The sequence below is a fragment of the Uloborus diversus genome, unplaced genomic scaffold, assembly GCF_026930045.1.
Source record: "Uloborus diversus isolate 005 unplaced genomic scaffold, Udiv.v.3.1 scaffold_18, whole genome shotgun sequence".
In the NCBI taxonomy this organism is placed as follows: Eukaryota; Metazoa; Arthropoda; class Arachnida; order Araneae; family Uloboridae; genus Uloborus; species Uloborus diversus.
In genome coordinates, this window is record NW_026558329.1 from 157,383 (window position 1) to 174,723 (window position 17,341).

Sequence of the window (17,341 nt, forward strand, 5' to 3'; positions counted from 1 at the left end):
GTGAAGAACAAATAAAAAAGAAGTTTAAATTGAGAAAGTATTTAAATTAATTAATTTTTTAAAAAACTTCTCAGAAAATTTTAAAAAACCAAAAGTGGGCTAAATAATGGGTTTTTTTTAAATAGGTTTTTTTTCAAAAAAAAAAACCATTGGGTCCAACCCAATCGGGTCCAATTCGGCCAACCCTGTATTCACAGGCATGAGATAGCAATACACATGACCCACAAATTCTTCAAAACAAACTGCATGCAATCCCATTAGACACTAACAAGGCCCAATACAGATGGATTTTACTGCCCTTTCTCAGTACCTTCACAAAAATCATATTTTAAAATCGGTACTTTCATAAATATAAAGTAAAAAAATCAACACCTTCACAAAATATGTAATTGCCACCTTCAAAAAAGCAACATTAACAATCGCTATTTTTAACCAAAATTTACTCATAAAATAGAATGCTAAGTTGATTTCTATGAACATCCAATGAGTAACGACTTTTTCGTAGTATTCCAACTCATTTTTAGTCGTTTTTCGCCAATGTGCGTACAGATATGTCATACAAATAGTTGGTAACAAACTATTTTACAAAAATAGGTAGCAAGACAAACTCTGGTTTTACCTTTAAATAGAAACCATACCATCTTCAGGTTTACTTTTTAACTAGTGGTACACGTACGGCTTTGCCCGTAATAGAAAAATGAAAAGGTCTTTTGTTTCGCCTGTACATTTACAAATAATGTATGGTGAATTTTCTCGCCAATTGGCTCGTACCCATGTTACGGTTCCACGTTATGATAATTTCGTAATTTACTCGTCCATCTTATGTTGATTTTGTTCTTAAAATTGGCATAGAAAAAGAACCACATCGAATTTCCGAAACATCGCTTTGAGGTGCACACCCCCATGCTACAAACTAATTCTGTGCCACATTTCATGAAAATCGACCAAACGGTTTAAGCGCTATGAGCGTCACAGAGATCCAGACATCCAGAAGTCCTGACAGACAGAGCTTTATTACTAGTAAAGATAAAGATGAAATAAACGATGAAGAAATTACGGTAAGTACTTAAATTACGGTCGGTGCTTCTTAAATTCTTTAATCTAGTGTTATCAGAGGGAATTTTATGAGCCATTTGGTATTTACAGGACAGTGGTGGTAGGTTATGAACAGCTACCACAAAGTCTGCCAGTGTTTCGTGTTCATTTGAATTTAATAAGGTTTTAGCTCTAAAAACAAAGAACATTTTGAAGAGAAAAAGGGAAATCTGTCCATTACTCATGCTATCTATTACTGGGTATCATCCGAATTGTCAGTATTTATTACTGGGGGGTCAGACTTTTTTTCGAAATCGAGCAAATAAAAAAATAGATTTAACTCGTTCAGAGGATCCTGACGCAACCAAACGTTAAATGAGATGTTGTTGCATGAGAGAAAGACAGTTCGAAAGTCTAAACCAGGGTTGGACGGATTGGACCCAATGGGTCTTTTTGTAAAAACCCATTTAAAAAACTCATTATTTAGCCCACTTTTGGGTTTAAATTTTTTGAGGAGTTTTAAAAAAAAAATTAATTTAAATACTTTCACAGTTAAAACGTCTTTTTTATTTGTTCTTCACCACAGACAATGGACATAAAAAATGAATTTTGAACTTTAATAGTATTTCTTAACTCTTAATGGCATTAAAAAAATACTTCAAAGATCTTAAATAAATAAATAAAATTATTTTGACTGTAGATTGTACAGAGGAAACTACTCTAGCTAAAAGGCTTTCATTTGAATTATTTTCTGCAAACCAACACGTCACAAATCTCGAATAAACAAGGTATATTTTTTGGAAATTAACAGGTGTTACAAACGGTCGGACAGAAAACAGAATAGGATGTAAAGTATGTTCAATATCTTACGAAAAAGTTTAATATTTTTTACTCTGTACGCAGAAATAGAAAAACAGGCAACATAAAATTCAACGAAATGTCTTGATTAAGCTGGAATTCAGTAAAAAGGAATTTAAACTACTTGAGGTTCTACAGCAGTTTTGCATAACAAAATGAAATACAATAAAGTAAAATTCAAAAAAAAAAAAGAAAAAAAAATAGGTAACAAATGGTAAATTCCATGAAAATGCGACATAGACATCATTTTTTTAATTTAAACAAAATCAACCTTTTTTGTTCTAGTTTATAGAAAATAAGTCGAATTTTAAGAAAATAACAAATTATGATAAAATAATTGCATAAATATTTATTTAGAACTAATTACTTCAAGACTTACTTAAAAACTGAAATCAGTTATTTTAACCTCTCGTTTTCATGTTCCTTGATGCATATAAATACCACATAGATTTTTTGACAAACATATTTATTTCAAACATTGGTTTATTTTCTTTTCAAAAATGCCTGAATTTTAACAGGAAACCGCTGAATTATTTTGCTTTCCCCCCCAAACTTGGTATCAGTCTTCATGTCATGCCTGTCACAGAAAATGTAGATTACTTTATTTAAAACAAAACCTACTAGATAAAAATCAATGACACTTTATTTTCTCTTTCTAAATGCCAAAAGAAACAATTCATAAAAAGATTGAAAAATAAACTTGAGATTTGAGTGAAATATAGAACATTAAACTTAGTCATGTCTGTCACGTCAGTAATGTCTGTTACAATAAGTTTTTCAAGCAACCTTGCCTTAATGCTTTGCTTTTAAAGTTACTATTATTATTATTTAGCTTTGCATTGGTTGTAGTTGTATTTTTTACCACTAAACCGAATAGAAAAGCTAACTGGGCCATTTTGACCAAGTTTGTTTTAACTGCTTGTACACCTGCTTAAGAAGGTAGATGAAGTTGCACCACAAATGAATTATTAATTTTGAAGCTATGTGAGTCAAACTTAGCTGCTTTAGCAGTTACGTAGGAAAAGTTGAATTAGTTTTCAAAGTTCGACAAAATGTGATTTTTACGTACGGGAAAAACTTTGAAAACCCACGTTGACTGAACAGCATTTTGATTTTTTTTTTTTTTGAGCAATTACGATTGCTTATTTTTCTCACTTGATTGTTTTGATGTCCTTTGATTCCCCCCCCCCCCCCACCCTCTGCAGCACCACCGTCGACCGGCTCCTCACGATGCTGCTCCTCTAGCGAAGGCCGTCTCCAGGTTGCATCCATGTCCTACACACACACACAAACACATACACCTACACACACACGCATACATACAGACGCCTACACATACATACAGACACTTACACATACACACACACCTACACACAACTACCCACACACTCATCAACTTATGCCTGCACACAGACACAAACACATATGCCTACACATACACATTCCCCACCACACACAAACACTCATACACAAAACTACCCACACACTCATACCTGCACACAGACATAAACACACATGCCTACACACACATATACATATCCCCCTACACACAAACCCCCCCCCCCAAACACACATAAACACACATGCCTATATGAATACACACACACTCGTGATTGCGAAAAACATAATTTGAATTCAAGAGGTCAAAATTCAAATTAATTTTTTTTTCCATCTGTTCTCGACAGATAGGAATGTTTATTTTAAAGTGTTTTCCCACTCAGTCTGAGGCACTACTGTATTGTTTTTTTTTTACACATCCCATAGAGTTTTTATGCAATTTTAGATCACAGATGTTGAAAAAAAACATTTTTTTTTTACATTTAAGGCAGGCAAACACCCAAATTTATAAAAAGTCAATTTTAAAATTTTGAGAAATTTAGAACCCAAGTGTTCTTCTTTCTAAATCCATTTTTTTTTAATTGATGAATTATTAAGAAAACTAGAAGAAATTTATAAACTCAAATTCGTGCTTGTAACTGAAATTTAATTTTTCTTTATTTTCTCATAAGTACGTTTTCGGAGTTTTTATTTACGCAAACAGCTCTAGCGAAAAAAGTAATAACTCTAAAGATTTGAAACTATTCAAAAATGGTAATTAAATATATTACCATTATATATATTTATATATAATATATATTTTGATTACCTACGTTGACTGAGCAGTATTTTGAATTGAATTTTTGTTACATGTCTTCGCTATGTACTAGTGCATTATTTGTGCACATTCATCTTCACTTAACTATACTAATTCAGCTTCACTTATTTGTTTATTTAAAGAATGGCAAATAGACTCCAATTTCGGGACACAATTCTAATTTTGGGTATGGTTATACATACTTCAGAGTCTAAAAGTCTACTTTCTTCAATTTCAGTACTTGTGGTGGTGACAAAAACTCTCTTGGAAAAAGCAACATATCACAGTATGCAATACAGCAAATGTACTATACGATGATATTTTTCATGGAATAATAATCATAATTTGGACCAGAATGGGTAAATAAAATTAATGCTTAGAACCAACTAAAAAAAAAACGACGTGTTTAACTGAAAACCTGAAGATCATACTGTTTGGTATGAGAGGCAACAAATATTAGCAATTGTTACTGCTCCCACACTAGGCCAATTCCAAGTTCCCCCCCCCCCCCCCGAGTTTTGAATTTTTTTTATTTTTATTTTGCCTCTTATATGACATAATACATCACTATTTGACCATATATAATCCCTAGGCTGTAGCGAAAAATAAAGAGAGTGATATTTAAAGAATAAATAGTTAAGTTTATATAAAAATGCACACGCGTCATGTCTGTCACAAAACCTTGTCATGTCTGTCACACTGATAAATATTTAATATTATTTTACTGATTACAAATTTCATAATATTTTTCTTTCTGCTTCACACATCCAAGTCTAACCTTGATTGCCAAAAAAATTTAAGACTTGATATGAATACCAATTAAGAGCAAATAGTACGAACATATGATCACTCAAAATCTATGTCACAATTTTGTCACATCTGTCACAGCACGTTTGAACCTAATAAATTTCAAATATTTTTTATCAGGTCAAAATTTTAGTGTTTATTACAACTGAGATCAATATTCACATCAACCCATGACAAGTTTTCCCTTCTCTATTAATATTTACTACTTGAAAACCAACAAACAAGTTGTCTCATGTCATGTCTGTCACAAATGGAATTTACCTTTAGCTGTTCAAATTCATGGCAAAATATTTCTTTCAGAAGTTAACTCTATAAAGATTACATTCCGCTACTTGATAAGCCGTGACCTTGAAAGAAGTGTTTTCAATATGGTGACAGTCCCTAAATCATTTTTCGTCAATAACTTCTGTTCTACTGCACGGAATACAATGAAATTTCGTAAACGGGCTGCATTTTGCTGTCTAAACATAATTATGTAGCAAAAAATAGGGGTCCCTATTTGAAAATCAAGACTTAGTGCTTATATTACTTTGTATATGGCCCCTTATCAAAATTTTACCTACGTAGTTTTAAAGAAGACTTTAAATAATGTCAGATGACACCTTTCTTTCCTTGCTATCATGTATAATGGCCAAATAATTAAAAGTGTTTGGCTTTTTTTTTTCTATGACTGTACAAGAAATATTGTTAACAACCAGGGGCGTAGCTAAGGGGGGGGGTTTTGGGGACAACCCCCCCCCCCCCCGAAAAGTTAGTCTCAAAAAAAAAGAGAAAAAGAAGAGAGAAGAGAAAGAAAAAAAATAGAAAAGGAAAAAATTCCAAGCGATTATATATATATATATATATATATATATATATATATATATATATATATATATATATATATATATATATACATATATACATATATATATATACATATACATATATATATATATACATATATATATACATACATATATATATACATATATATATATATACATATATATATATATACATATATATATACATATATATATATATATACATATATATATACATATATATATATATATATATATACATATATATATACACATATATATATATATACACACATATATATATATATATATATACACACACACACACATATATATATATATATATATATATATATAAGAAGTAACCCCCCCCCCCCCCGAAAGTCGGGTCTAGCTACGCCACTGTTAACAACTGCTAAATTCACTATAGTAATTAGGCAAATATCAATTAACACTGTATACTCGACGATGGCACACGTATTTACATCCCTGTACATTTGCAGAATCAATTCTCCAAAAGAAAAACAACTCACCCTGTATTCCGGGAATCCCGTTTTCGCTCAGCCAATCGGAGAGGGACTGGCAGCTGCTCCAGTGGTGGTGCTGATCGCTCAACTCCCCCACCACCAGGGCGGCGGCCCACACCCGATGCGACTCGAATCTCTTCTCGATTCCGTTGTCGTCGGATTCGTCGGAAGCGATGCCGTAGTTGCCGACGAGGGGGTACGTGAGGACTAAAATCTGGGCGTGGTACGATGGGTCGGTCAACGATTCCGGGTACCCCACCATACCCGTCTGGAACACTGAAATGAGAAAAGCAATCGGTTACGATCGGGGTCGGCAAGTTTCTGCCGAGGCGGTTGAAAAAACTGGTAAAAAAAGGTTAAAACCGGCATGGCAAAAATCACTTTCTGCCACATTTTGCGGCAGAAACTGGCAAAAACTCACAAAATGTCAAGAAATTAATTATTGGTGTACAATAGAAAATGCAAAGAAAAAACACATAAGATTTACATAAAGAAAAAACATTATATCCAGGGCCCAATACAGGCTGATTTTGCTACCGTTTTTCGGTACCTTCACAAAAATCTTGTTTTGAAATCGGTACTTTCACAAAAATCAAGTATTAAAATCAGGTAGCTTCACAAAAACATGGAAAATTTCACAAAAATTAGCATTTTAAAATACAAAATTTGTTTCTCTATTTAAAACAAAATTTACTCACAAAATAAAATTCTAAGCAGGTTTATATGAACAATCGCTTAAATGGAAACCTTTTTGTAGTATTCTAACTAATTTTTAGCTGTTTCCCGCCTAAGTGTATTTATGCAATATTATCGCAATCTTTTAACATGTTTTGGGGCACCGTTTTTCTCATCATTTCCAATATTGTACACAGTACATAGCCCATTAAGCTGAAATGACGATGGTATTTCTCATACTTCTTAGGTTTTTAGCTCCCCTCCCCAAAAAACGAAATCTGTTAAAAATAATACTAGATGACATCTACACTTTTCGAACTAAAGTTTCACTTGTTCTACTTCTCTTTTACAAAAATTAGTATGCCTCTAAAATTTCACAAAAACAATGCTGATAAAAAAAAAAAAACTTTCACAGAAATAGAATGATGCAATACTTTCACAAAAATAGGTAGCGAGAAAAAAATCCTGGATTGGCCCCTGATATCTAAAATGAAACTTGCGTTGAAACATTTTTTATTTTTTGCAGTAAATTTAAGTTTAAAAAAAAAAGAAATTTTTTTCTTTTTTTACTTCCTTTTCCAAAAAAGGAAGTATTGTATTCGCAAAAAAAATTTCACCCAAAAATCGGCCTTAATTTCAATTTTGCTCACCCCCGAATGAATGTCGAGTTTTTTTTCGACCCGACCACACGTGGATATGTGCCTAGGAACCTACAGACACCCGAAATATCCATTTTGACGATCCCCGAGTTAATTAACAACGAGTTTTCTCGTGATGTATGTATGTAGGTACGTATGTATCTCGCATAACTCAAAAACAGTATGTCTTAGAAAGTTGAAATTTGGTACGTAGACTCCTAGTGAGACCTAGTCGTGCACCTTCAATTTTGGTTGCATTCAGATGTTTCTAAAGAGGTTTTTTGCCCCTTTTTGGGGGGAAATCATTGTTCATTTTGATGTAAACTCAAGTGGTGTTATCATTTGACGGACACTTGGCGATATATCGCCAGTGTTTTGGTTGCCAAGTTTTGTCGCCAACTTGGCGACAAATTTGGCGATTTTTTTTTCAAATGTTTTAATTTGGCCACTGTTGGTGATATTTAGAGAGTAAACTATTGAATCACATTAAAACTGGAAATAATGAGAAAATGACATTAAATTGGAGTAAAAGGAAGTCATGTGATGCACACATCAGCTCGTTTTTTTTTTTCATGTGGTAAAGTGAAAAATAAAACATTTTCCAAAATGAAATATTTTATGCTTGATTGTAAAAATATTTTTGATCAAATGAATCAGTAAATAAGAGGTTGAATAATAATGAAATAATAAACAGTTTTGAAAACTGCTAACTAGAAAACAATTAACTCTATTTTAAGTATAACAACTTTAAATATCAAAAGAGTAAATTTTATTTAATCTTTACGTTTCCCTTTATTTTGAGTTCACCCCCCCCCCCCCTTCTTTCTCTTTCTAGCTTTCTTTTCCTTTTATCCTTTCTTTCCTTTTTTTCTTTTTTATGTCAGTGTCGCGGGGGCCTCCCAAGGCCCGGGCCCCTAGTTTCCGACTAGGCTGACCTGGCCTCTCATCCAGCCTGCATGTAGTAGGCCATATACACTTGAGTTCATGGGTGCCACTCTAAAAATTGGCCAGGACTGAAAAGCATGTGGTTTCATTTCGCGACACTAAAATGTTAGCGCTTAGTTTGTTTGATGTTTTAGACATATATAAATAATGTAATTCTTGATGCTGTAACTATATAGTAAACCAAATTGTAAGATTAAGTAAAAATTAAAACCTAAATAAAAAAAATTTTAAATCATTGAGATAATATTTCCGATCATTTCCATACAATTAAAATCACGAGAAATACGCAGACGACAATCTATTACGATTTATCTTTCTTATTGTTGCATTAATAAAGCTATTTTTATTCGCAAAAAAAATCAACACCTCTTGGAGCGATTGGCGTCCAAATTGAACCAAAGCCTGTTTACGTATGGATTCACATATATTCCAAATTTCAAACAGAACGTAGCAATACTTCTTGAGATAGGGCACTCACAATGGAAAAAAAGAACGGGCGATTGCGCTACCCCCCTTTTTAGCTGTTGACACCAAAATAGAATCAGCTCTTATACCCACTAAGGGCTACTTGCCGATAAATTTTTCTTTCATTCCGTTCATTATTTCTTGAGATACAGCAGTCACAATTGACGACAAAAAATGTTCTATAACTCAACCCCCGTTTGAGCTACTGACACCAAAATTGAATCAGCACCTGCTCCTGTTAGGGGCAATATATGGACCAAATTTTGTTTGATTCCGCCAGTTACTTCCTGAGGAATAGCAAGCACGCGTAACTCAAAAAACGTCCCATTGCTCCACCCCCCTTGGAGGAATTCGTGCCAAAAACCAATGGGCACAAGTTCACATAGGGGTACATATGTGTACCAAATTTCGTTCGATTTCATGCGGTAGTTTTTGCTGTAGAGCGGCCACAAAAAACTGGTCACACACAGACGTGACACACATACACACACACACAGACAGACAGACATTTTCCAAAAATGGTCGAAATGGACTCAGCACACCTCAAAACGTTCAAATCCGTCAAAATTCGAAATTCGAAAATTTGCACGAATCCAATACTTTCTTCTATATATTAGATATAGAAGAAAGTAAAAAGAACATATCATTGTCCAAGATTTTTTGGAGGTAAAAGTAGAAAAAGAACCTAATAATAAAATACAATTAAAAAAAATTACTATTTGCAACTGCAGAAAAAAAGCTTCAGATTGTATATATATCATTACATAAATAGTTCAAATTTCATACGAAAATATAGTAATTAAAAAAAAAAATCGGGTATGCGATTCTTGGCTATAAGACGCATTGTGATAAAAACTTTAACAAAATTTTCCAGATTAATATAAGAATAGTTGAAATCAACAGATTGAGTAACTTATTAAGTTATTTTTTGGAAAAAAAAAAAACAGCTTATCTTTTTAACTTTAGCAGATGGGCCAGTTTTTTGTCCTCACAAGAATAAGACCTTTCTTGAGAGTGAGAGATTCAAAAGTAAAGACTTGTTTCATTTATAAAAATCATTTTGACTTGAGTAACATCAAAATCTACTTTTCAGATGCCGAAAACCCAACACAGTGCCACAGACACTGACAGATTTTTATCACAGCAAATAGCATTTCATAACATGACTCTACATTTGCATAAAGTGATCATAAGAGGAAGAATAAACTCACCAATTTCACCAGATATTGATTTGGGGGAACCAAATATGGTGCCCTTGTATGTGGTTCCATCGTCTAATACTAGAGAGCCTAACATTTAAATGTTTTTTGTGAACCCTGGAAAATACAAAAATGTTAATTAAAATTGACAATAAAACTATGAACATTATCCAGCTGAAAAAAATTGTATATACGGTAAGTCATTTGGCCAAGCAACCGATTTCTTTTCAATATTACAAAAATATATTTCAAATCTTGAATAAATTACATGTCATTACAATTTGATTGAAAATTTAGGCATTAAGCATCTTCTATTAAAATAAATTAGATAGCAGATAACAGGGGTGCTCACTCCTCTAAGACCAAGGGTGCACCCCTCCCCCCCCCCACTCCTAAATTTTGCCTTCTAAAAATTTCAGTCTCTGCCATAACCCCCTATCTATATGGACACCCCTGAAGGTAATGATTGCAAACACCTGCCGCCAGCCCGGTTATTGACTTTACCCAACCGATGAGACCGTAACAAGAATAAAACTGAAGTCTGGATGCATGGACACCCATATACAGAATTTTAAGGGGGGCTCAGATATTTTCCCCGTGGTTTAGCAGGATGTTTTCCCTATAGGAATCGATTTCAGTACAGATTTGAGTTATTAAAACTCCACATTTTCAATGACATATTCATTAATGGCAGGAGAAGAAATATTTTTACATTTTTGCAAAGAAAAAGTACTAAAGCAAGAAAGTTCTAATTTCTAAGTGGAGGGAGGGGGCTTGAGCCCCCCTCCCTTGCCCACCCCCCACCCATGTCTGCATGTGGTAATCATGCTGTTGGCATATGAAGTCATGTCCTGGCTTAAGATAGGAAAAACATTTGTTTGGATAGAACGTGCGCTCTTTTAACAATGGTAAATAATCACAGAAGAATTTTTATTTATTTTTTGAATTACGTTTGCATGGCTCGATGTGAACTATGATCCCATATACAATGGGGTAATTAACAGAAAATCGCACTTTTTAGACCGACGTCAGTCTGGCTCTGAGGTACAGAGATGACAGTCGTTATTAAAAATTATTATTAAAAATAATCCTTCACAGATAATTGTTTTTAGACTTTTTTGGTCATCTGTAATTTAATTTACAGCAACAATAAATATTAGGACAAACATCCAAAGAAAGTTTGTTATAAAATTTCGAATGGCCCCTCCCAAAATGATCAGCAATATCCGCCACTGCCCCCCCCCTCCTAAAAAATTTTGATTAGGTGGGTACCCCTGGCCTCCCATGAAATTTTCCCCATATATGAAGATAACAAATAGTTAAATAGTATTGTTAATACAGTCGGACCTCCATATATCGAAGTAGCAAATTGCCGGAAAAAAATGAGATATATAGAAATTTCAATATATGGAAACGATCTCATTTTGTCCAAAAAATCTCCTAAAACATTAAAATTAAAGCTAATTTTCGTGAATGAAACCCTATTTCTAATTTATACGAGTATCGTGTTAAATGAAAATTAATAATTTAAAAAATAACAGAAATTACATTTTTGTGCTTTCATGCATCTTCATTCTTCAGCAATTCAACTTGATCCACAATATAAGGGGGATTTTCGTTTTGATAATGTAATCGAGAGAAAAGTAAAAAATCATTCTACCTAACTTGAATGACTTTTACTGAAGCTAAAAAAACTAGAAATAATAATCAACAGAGAGAAGGGTTAAAGTGAGACTTTTTTTACAGTGCTACCTACTGGTTAAAACTAAGATTTGAAATAAACTCAAGAGAATTTAAGATCTCCAGAACAAAACAATGACCTATCTACACACCCCTGAACCCCAGATTCCTTATGACTTTCGTAGCAACATTTAGTGAACATAATTTTCTCCTGTAACCTTCAGTTTTCATGAGACAAACACTCAAAAGTGGAAAAAAAAAATCTACGAATGTCTCGAAAAAAATTTCGATATATAGATTTTTTCGATATACAGAAACAATTTTTCTATGTAATGAACGTAGAAATTTGCTGGGATTTCGATATATAGAAAATTTCGATATGTGGAAGTTCGATATATGGAGGCTCGACTGTATAAGCAAAAAATAATTTATTTCAACTTAATGGACAGATAGCAACATCAGATGTGGGAGATACGTTATAATTCATACCAAATTGCAGAACAGTTAACTAACACAGTATAAAAGATGCTTTTTATGGCAAGATTTTGGAGAACCTCAAACAGTAGAAGCCCTACTTTATTTCGCGGAAACTCTGGTATGCAAATAAATTTATTTCAATCACACTAATACTTTGCCATTACAAAGAAACACAAATCAAATTTTGCGCAGTATAAGACACAAAACCGAACAATTAACATGCACCATATGATTTCCAAATTTACAAAAAAAAAATAACTTCGAAGTTGCGATTAAGAAAAGTAAAATTTTCTTCAGCATGCGTTTATTAGAAATTAAGAGACAACAAATTAAAATTAAAACATAAAAGACACTTTCGTTCCCTTAGGCAACTAATAAAAAAAATTTAATTTATTGTTAGAACAAATCCTTTCGGTAATAAAGTAATAAAATCACGATTTAAAGAGCCCAGGATACCTCAACACGAATTTTAAACGCACCTCTCCCAAATTACAAACAATCCCAAAGGCATGTGCGAGGAAGCGTTGCCAAACGGTAAGCATTAATTATGGCTATTCGTCATTGAAATGTTGAGATCACGTGACGCAAGGTATCCTCACTGCGTGTTTGGGTTGGAGCACATTGATAATGCTTTGTGTATCAGTCTTTGGGGCAGGCGTCCCTGTCCGATGGGAGTTATAGAGAGGTCAGTATGACCTCTCAAAATGTCTTTATTTGGTAAATTTTGTCTGATGATTCGGTAGGAACATAATTGCAATATTGCAATTTTTAAGAGGTTGAGGCAGAATGTAGGGGCGTGCACAGTAGAGATGAGATGGGCTCAGCCCGGGCCCGACAGCCCAAGACCGAAGCGGGCTCGGGCTCTAGAACCGAAAATAGGTTTCGGGCTCGGGCTCAAGCACAGATATTCAATCGTCAAATGCCATACAAATTCAAAGCAAATAAACATTTTCCTACTGTGAGAAAATGAAAGGAAAATTTAAATCAGTTCAATCAATGTCAAATTAACCCCCCTCATTCCCCCCCCTAAAAAAATTAATTAATTAACGCTTATCTACATTTTTTTGAGCAATCACGATTGCTTATTGCTTTCATTTGACTGTTTTTGGTGTTCTATCATTTTATTTTCCCACCGCCACCCTCCGCACTATCACCGTCGACCGGCTCCTCACGATGCTGCTCCTATAGCGAAAGCCGTCACCAGGTTGCATCCATGTCCTACACACATGCGCATACATACACAACTACACATACACATACACCTACACACACATACACATACACACACATACATACTGACACCTACACACTTACAAAAACATACACACAACTACCCACACATTCATGCCTGCACACAGACAGAAACACATATGCCTACACACACATACACATACTCCCCACACACAAACACACACTCGTAATTGCGAAAAACATAATTTGAATTCAAGATGTCAAAATTCAAATTAATTTTTTTTATTTATTTTATTTTATTTTTATTTATTTATTTTTATTTTTTATTTATTTTTTATTTATTTTTTTTTTGCGATTACTATTGCAGTATGTCATACAGTAATGCATTTGAAGTGGAGTATTTTAAGAAAATTTAGAAACTTCTCTCTGTTAATGACGATTGACGTAACATTTTTCATTAACAGAGAGATCATGTCAGACTGTAGAAGGCTCGGTTTGTGATACAAGAAAGTTTTCTTGGGGCTCGGATTTTGGTCCCAGGCAATATCACTCGGGCTCGGTTACAAGTTTTCGGTCTCGGGTTGGCCCGGGCTCTCAAAAATGAGCTCGAACTCATTTCTAGTATCAGCCTTTGGGGAAGGTGCCCGATGGGAGTTTCACTTTGACCTCTCAAATGTACTTATTTGGAAAATTTTGTCTGATGATTCGGTAGGAACATAATTGCAATATTGAAATTTTTAAGAGGCAGCGCCAGAATGCAGGGTCGTGCACAAAAAGTTTGGAGAATCTCCCAAATAACTTTTACGGGATCCCTCCGTATTGCTTACCCCCTACGTCCCTACACATATTTCACCCCTCATTTCAAAAGTCTTGAGCCCCCTTCAGGCTCGGGCCCGGTCCTACAGGCGTCTCTTCTCCCCTCACCCCTATGCACTCGTATTTTTATCCCTCGGCAAATTGAGAACTTCCCCCTTTCCAAAAATATAAGTTTGAGGCGTCCCTGATTAGTCTTTTGTCTATTTTGTAACAATCAAGAGCATAAATAGGAGGCGGAGAGCAGTATAATTAACAGTACCCGCACGGCGATGCCTGTGCTAAGAATTTAAAGGAAGTCCGTTGAATTCAGAATTCACGCCCCCCCTCCTCCCCTCTCTTAGGGAAAAGGATCATTTAGGTGAAAAAGGATAATTTTTCTTCAACTGAAATGCGTACGCACCCTTTTCAAAAAAACCTGTTCAAGTCTGTTTGGAATTTAAAACTATTCGCCAAAACACATAAAAAGATTAACAGCAGGGCCGTCGAGAGAGGGGGGGGGCAAGCCTATGCATTGCACAGGGGCCCGTGAAGCGTGCCTAAGATTAAAATAAATCCCCCCTTAAAAAAACTTTTTAGTTTGAAGGAAGTCATTCTCCTAGAGTTAAGATTAATAGTTTTCAATCGAAATGAATTCAGTGAAAGTGATCAAGCTCGAAGTGAGAAATTCTACTTGTCCTTATCTTCAAAGCCCACTATCGACGCCTTGAACCAAACATAAATGTGATTTTTTTTTTTTTTTTTTTTGCGTGAATTCCAAGGCTAAAAAAAAAATTCCTTCTTTTTGATAGTTAAACAGAATTTTAGTGAAATGGAAAAGGGGCAAAAAAATTATTAAAAAAAAAAGACTTATAAATATAAGCGTTTGCATTTTCAGCATCTCAAAACATAGGCAAGCGCTGCAGTTCGATGAAAAGATTAAAAATATGAGTTGATTTAGTTTTGAGTACAGTGATACAAGTTGAAACTAGTTCTAGTGTTGTTTCTAGAGTAAAAACGGGGAGAGCGCAATTGGGGCGCACTTTGAAAGATGTTTCCTCATCAAAGTGCAAAAAACGCCCTTACATATCTAAAAAAAGGGCACAGTTATGTCACCATTAATTAGAATCAGTGCTGGATTTACCTATAAGCTAAACAAGCTATAATAACTTAGGTCCCCCGCTTCTTTGGGGGCCCCCAACTCTCAAAAAAATTGCACGATTTGATCCTAAGAAAAAGGTAAAATACTTAAAAAAATGAATTTCATTTTCACGTGCTTAAAAACCTAAAGAACTTGGGACATTTTAAACTTCTTCAAATGCGAGGAGGGGGAAGGGATGCCAAAATGTGCCAAATTCAGCTCCTCGCTACATTCTGCATCAAAAATGTAAAAAAGTAGGGTGGAGGCGGGAAAATAAAATGATAGGAACTCAAAACAGTCAAATGAAAGCAATAAGCAATCGTGATTGCTCAAAAAAAAAAAAAAAAAATTATATTAATTTGAATTTTTGGCATCTTGAATTCAAATTATGTGTTTCGCAATCACGAGCGTGTGTGTGTATGAATGCGCGTGTGTGTTGCATGTGTGTGGGTGCGTGTGTATGTGTCTATGTATGCATGTGATGTGTGCGTGTTGTGTATATGCAGTGCTGCGTGTGTACGCGCGCGTGTGTGTGTAGGCGTTCGTGTGTGTGTGTATGTAAGCATGTGTGTTTGTGTCTGTGTGCAGGCATGAGTGTGTGTGTTTGTGTCTGTGCTCAGGCATGAGTGTATGTATGCGCGTGTGTGTAGGACAAGGATGCGACCTGGAGACGATTTCGCTATAGGAGCAGCATCGTGAGGAGCCGGCCGACGGTGGTGCTGCGGAGGGTGCTGGTGCGAAAATAAAATGATAGGACGCCAAAAACAGTCAAATGAAAGCAATAAGCAATCGTGATTGCTCAAAAAAAAAAAAAAAACATGGACTCAGGAAATACTTTTATTTTTCCAACACTTATTTTTTAATTAATTTTTTAAAATGTCCGATTTTTCAAACAAGGCGTGGTCTTTATGACGTCACAAATGATGCATTATGGCGCATCTTTATACCGCATTTCCACGTTATGATAATCAAGAAGCGAATTACAATTGCGCTCTACGCTTGCTATCAACCCTATCGTTGCCAATACACGTGTGTAAAGATGCGAATTCAATATTTTGAACCGTGAATGGCAACACTGAATGGCATTTCATCATTTGTGATGTCACCGGCAGAAGCGCTAAACGATGACAGAGCACCGATTTAAGTAATTTAAAAAAAAAAAAAATTAATTTGAATTTTGAAATTTTGAATTCAAATTATGTTTTTCGCAATCACGAGTGTGTGTATGTAGGCGTGTGTATTTGTGTGTGGGGGGTATGTGTTTGTGTGTAGGGGGTATGTGTATGTGTGTGTAGGCATGTGTGTTTGTGTCTGTGTGCTGGCATAAGTGTGTGGGTAGTTGTGTGTATGAATGTATGTGGGGGGGGGGTGTATGTGTATGTGTGTGTAGGCATATGTGTTTGTGTCTGTGTGCAGGCATGAATGTGTGGGTAGTTGTGTGTATGTGTGTAAGTGTCTGTATGTAAGTGTCTGTATGTATGCGTGTGTGTTTGTGTATGTGCTTGTGTGGGTAGTTGTGCGTGTGTGTTTGTGTATGGCTTGTGTGGGTAGTTGTGTGTATGTGCTTGTGTGGGTAGTTGTGCGTGTGTGCTTCTGTATGTGCTTGTGTGGGTAGTTGTGTGTATGTGTGTGTAGGTGTATGTGTATGTATGTGTTTGTGTGTGTGTGTGCGTGTGTGTGTGTGTATGTGTTTGTGTATGTGTTTGTGTGTGTGTGTGTAGGAAAGGAATGCAACCTGGAGACAGCTTTCGCTATAGGAGCAGCATCGTGAGGAGCCGGTCGACGGTGATGGTGCGGAGGTTGGCGGTGGGAAAATAAAATGATAGGACGCCAAAAACAGTCAAGTGAGCAATCAACAGTCAATAAGCAATCGTGATTGCTCAAAAAATATTAAACTTGAAGAAATTATTTAAAAAATGGTCAGATTCTATGTTTTTAAGCATGATCTTTCAGAAAAAATGATCTTTTAGA

General features: G+C 34.9%; 1 protein-coding gene across 1 annotated transcript in view; it reads right to left on the reverse strand.

The window, feature by feature from the left end:
- Positions 1–12,721, reverse strand: part of LOC129233126 (CAD protein-like) — a 165,253-nt gene extending 152,532 nt beyond the window's left edge. Inside the window, exons 1-3 of the mRNA XM_054867189.1 lie at positions 12,703–12,721; positions 10,102–10,206; positions 6,174–6,443 (exon numbers count right to left, since the gene is read on the reverse strand). Coding sequence (XP_054723164.1) covers positions 6,174–6,443; positions 10,102–10,186 — 355 coding nt within the window. The 5' untranslated portion in view covers positions 10,187–10,206; positions 12,703–12,721. The remainder of the gene's footprint in view (positions 1–6,173; positions 6,444–10,101; positions 10,207–12,702) is intronic.
- Positions 12,722–17,341: the final 4,620 nt, after the last annotated feature.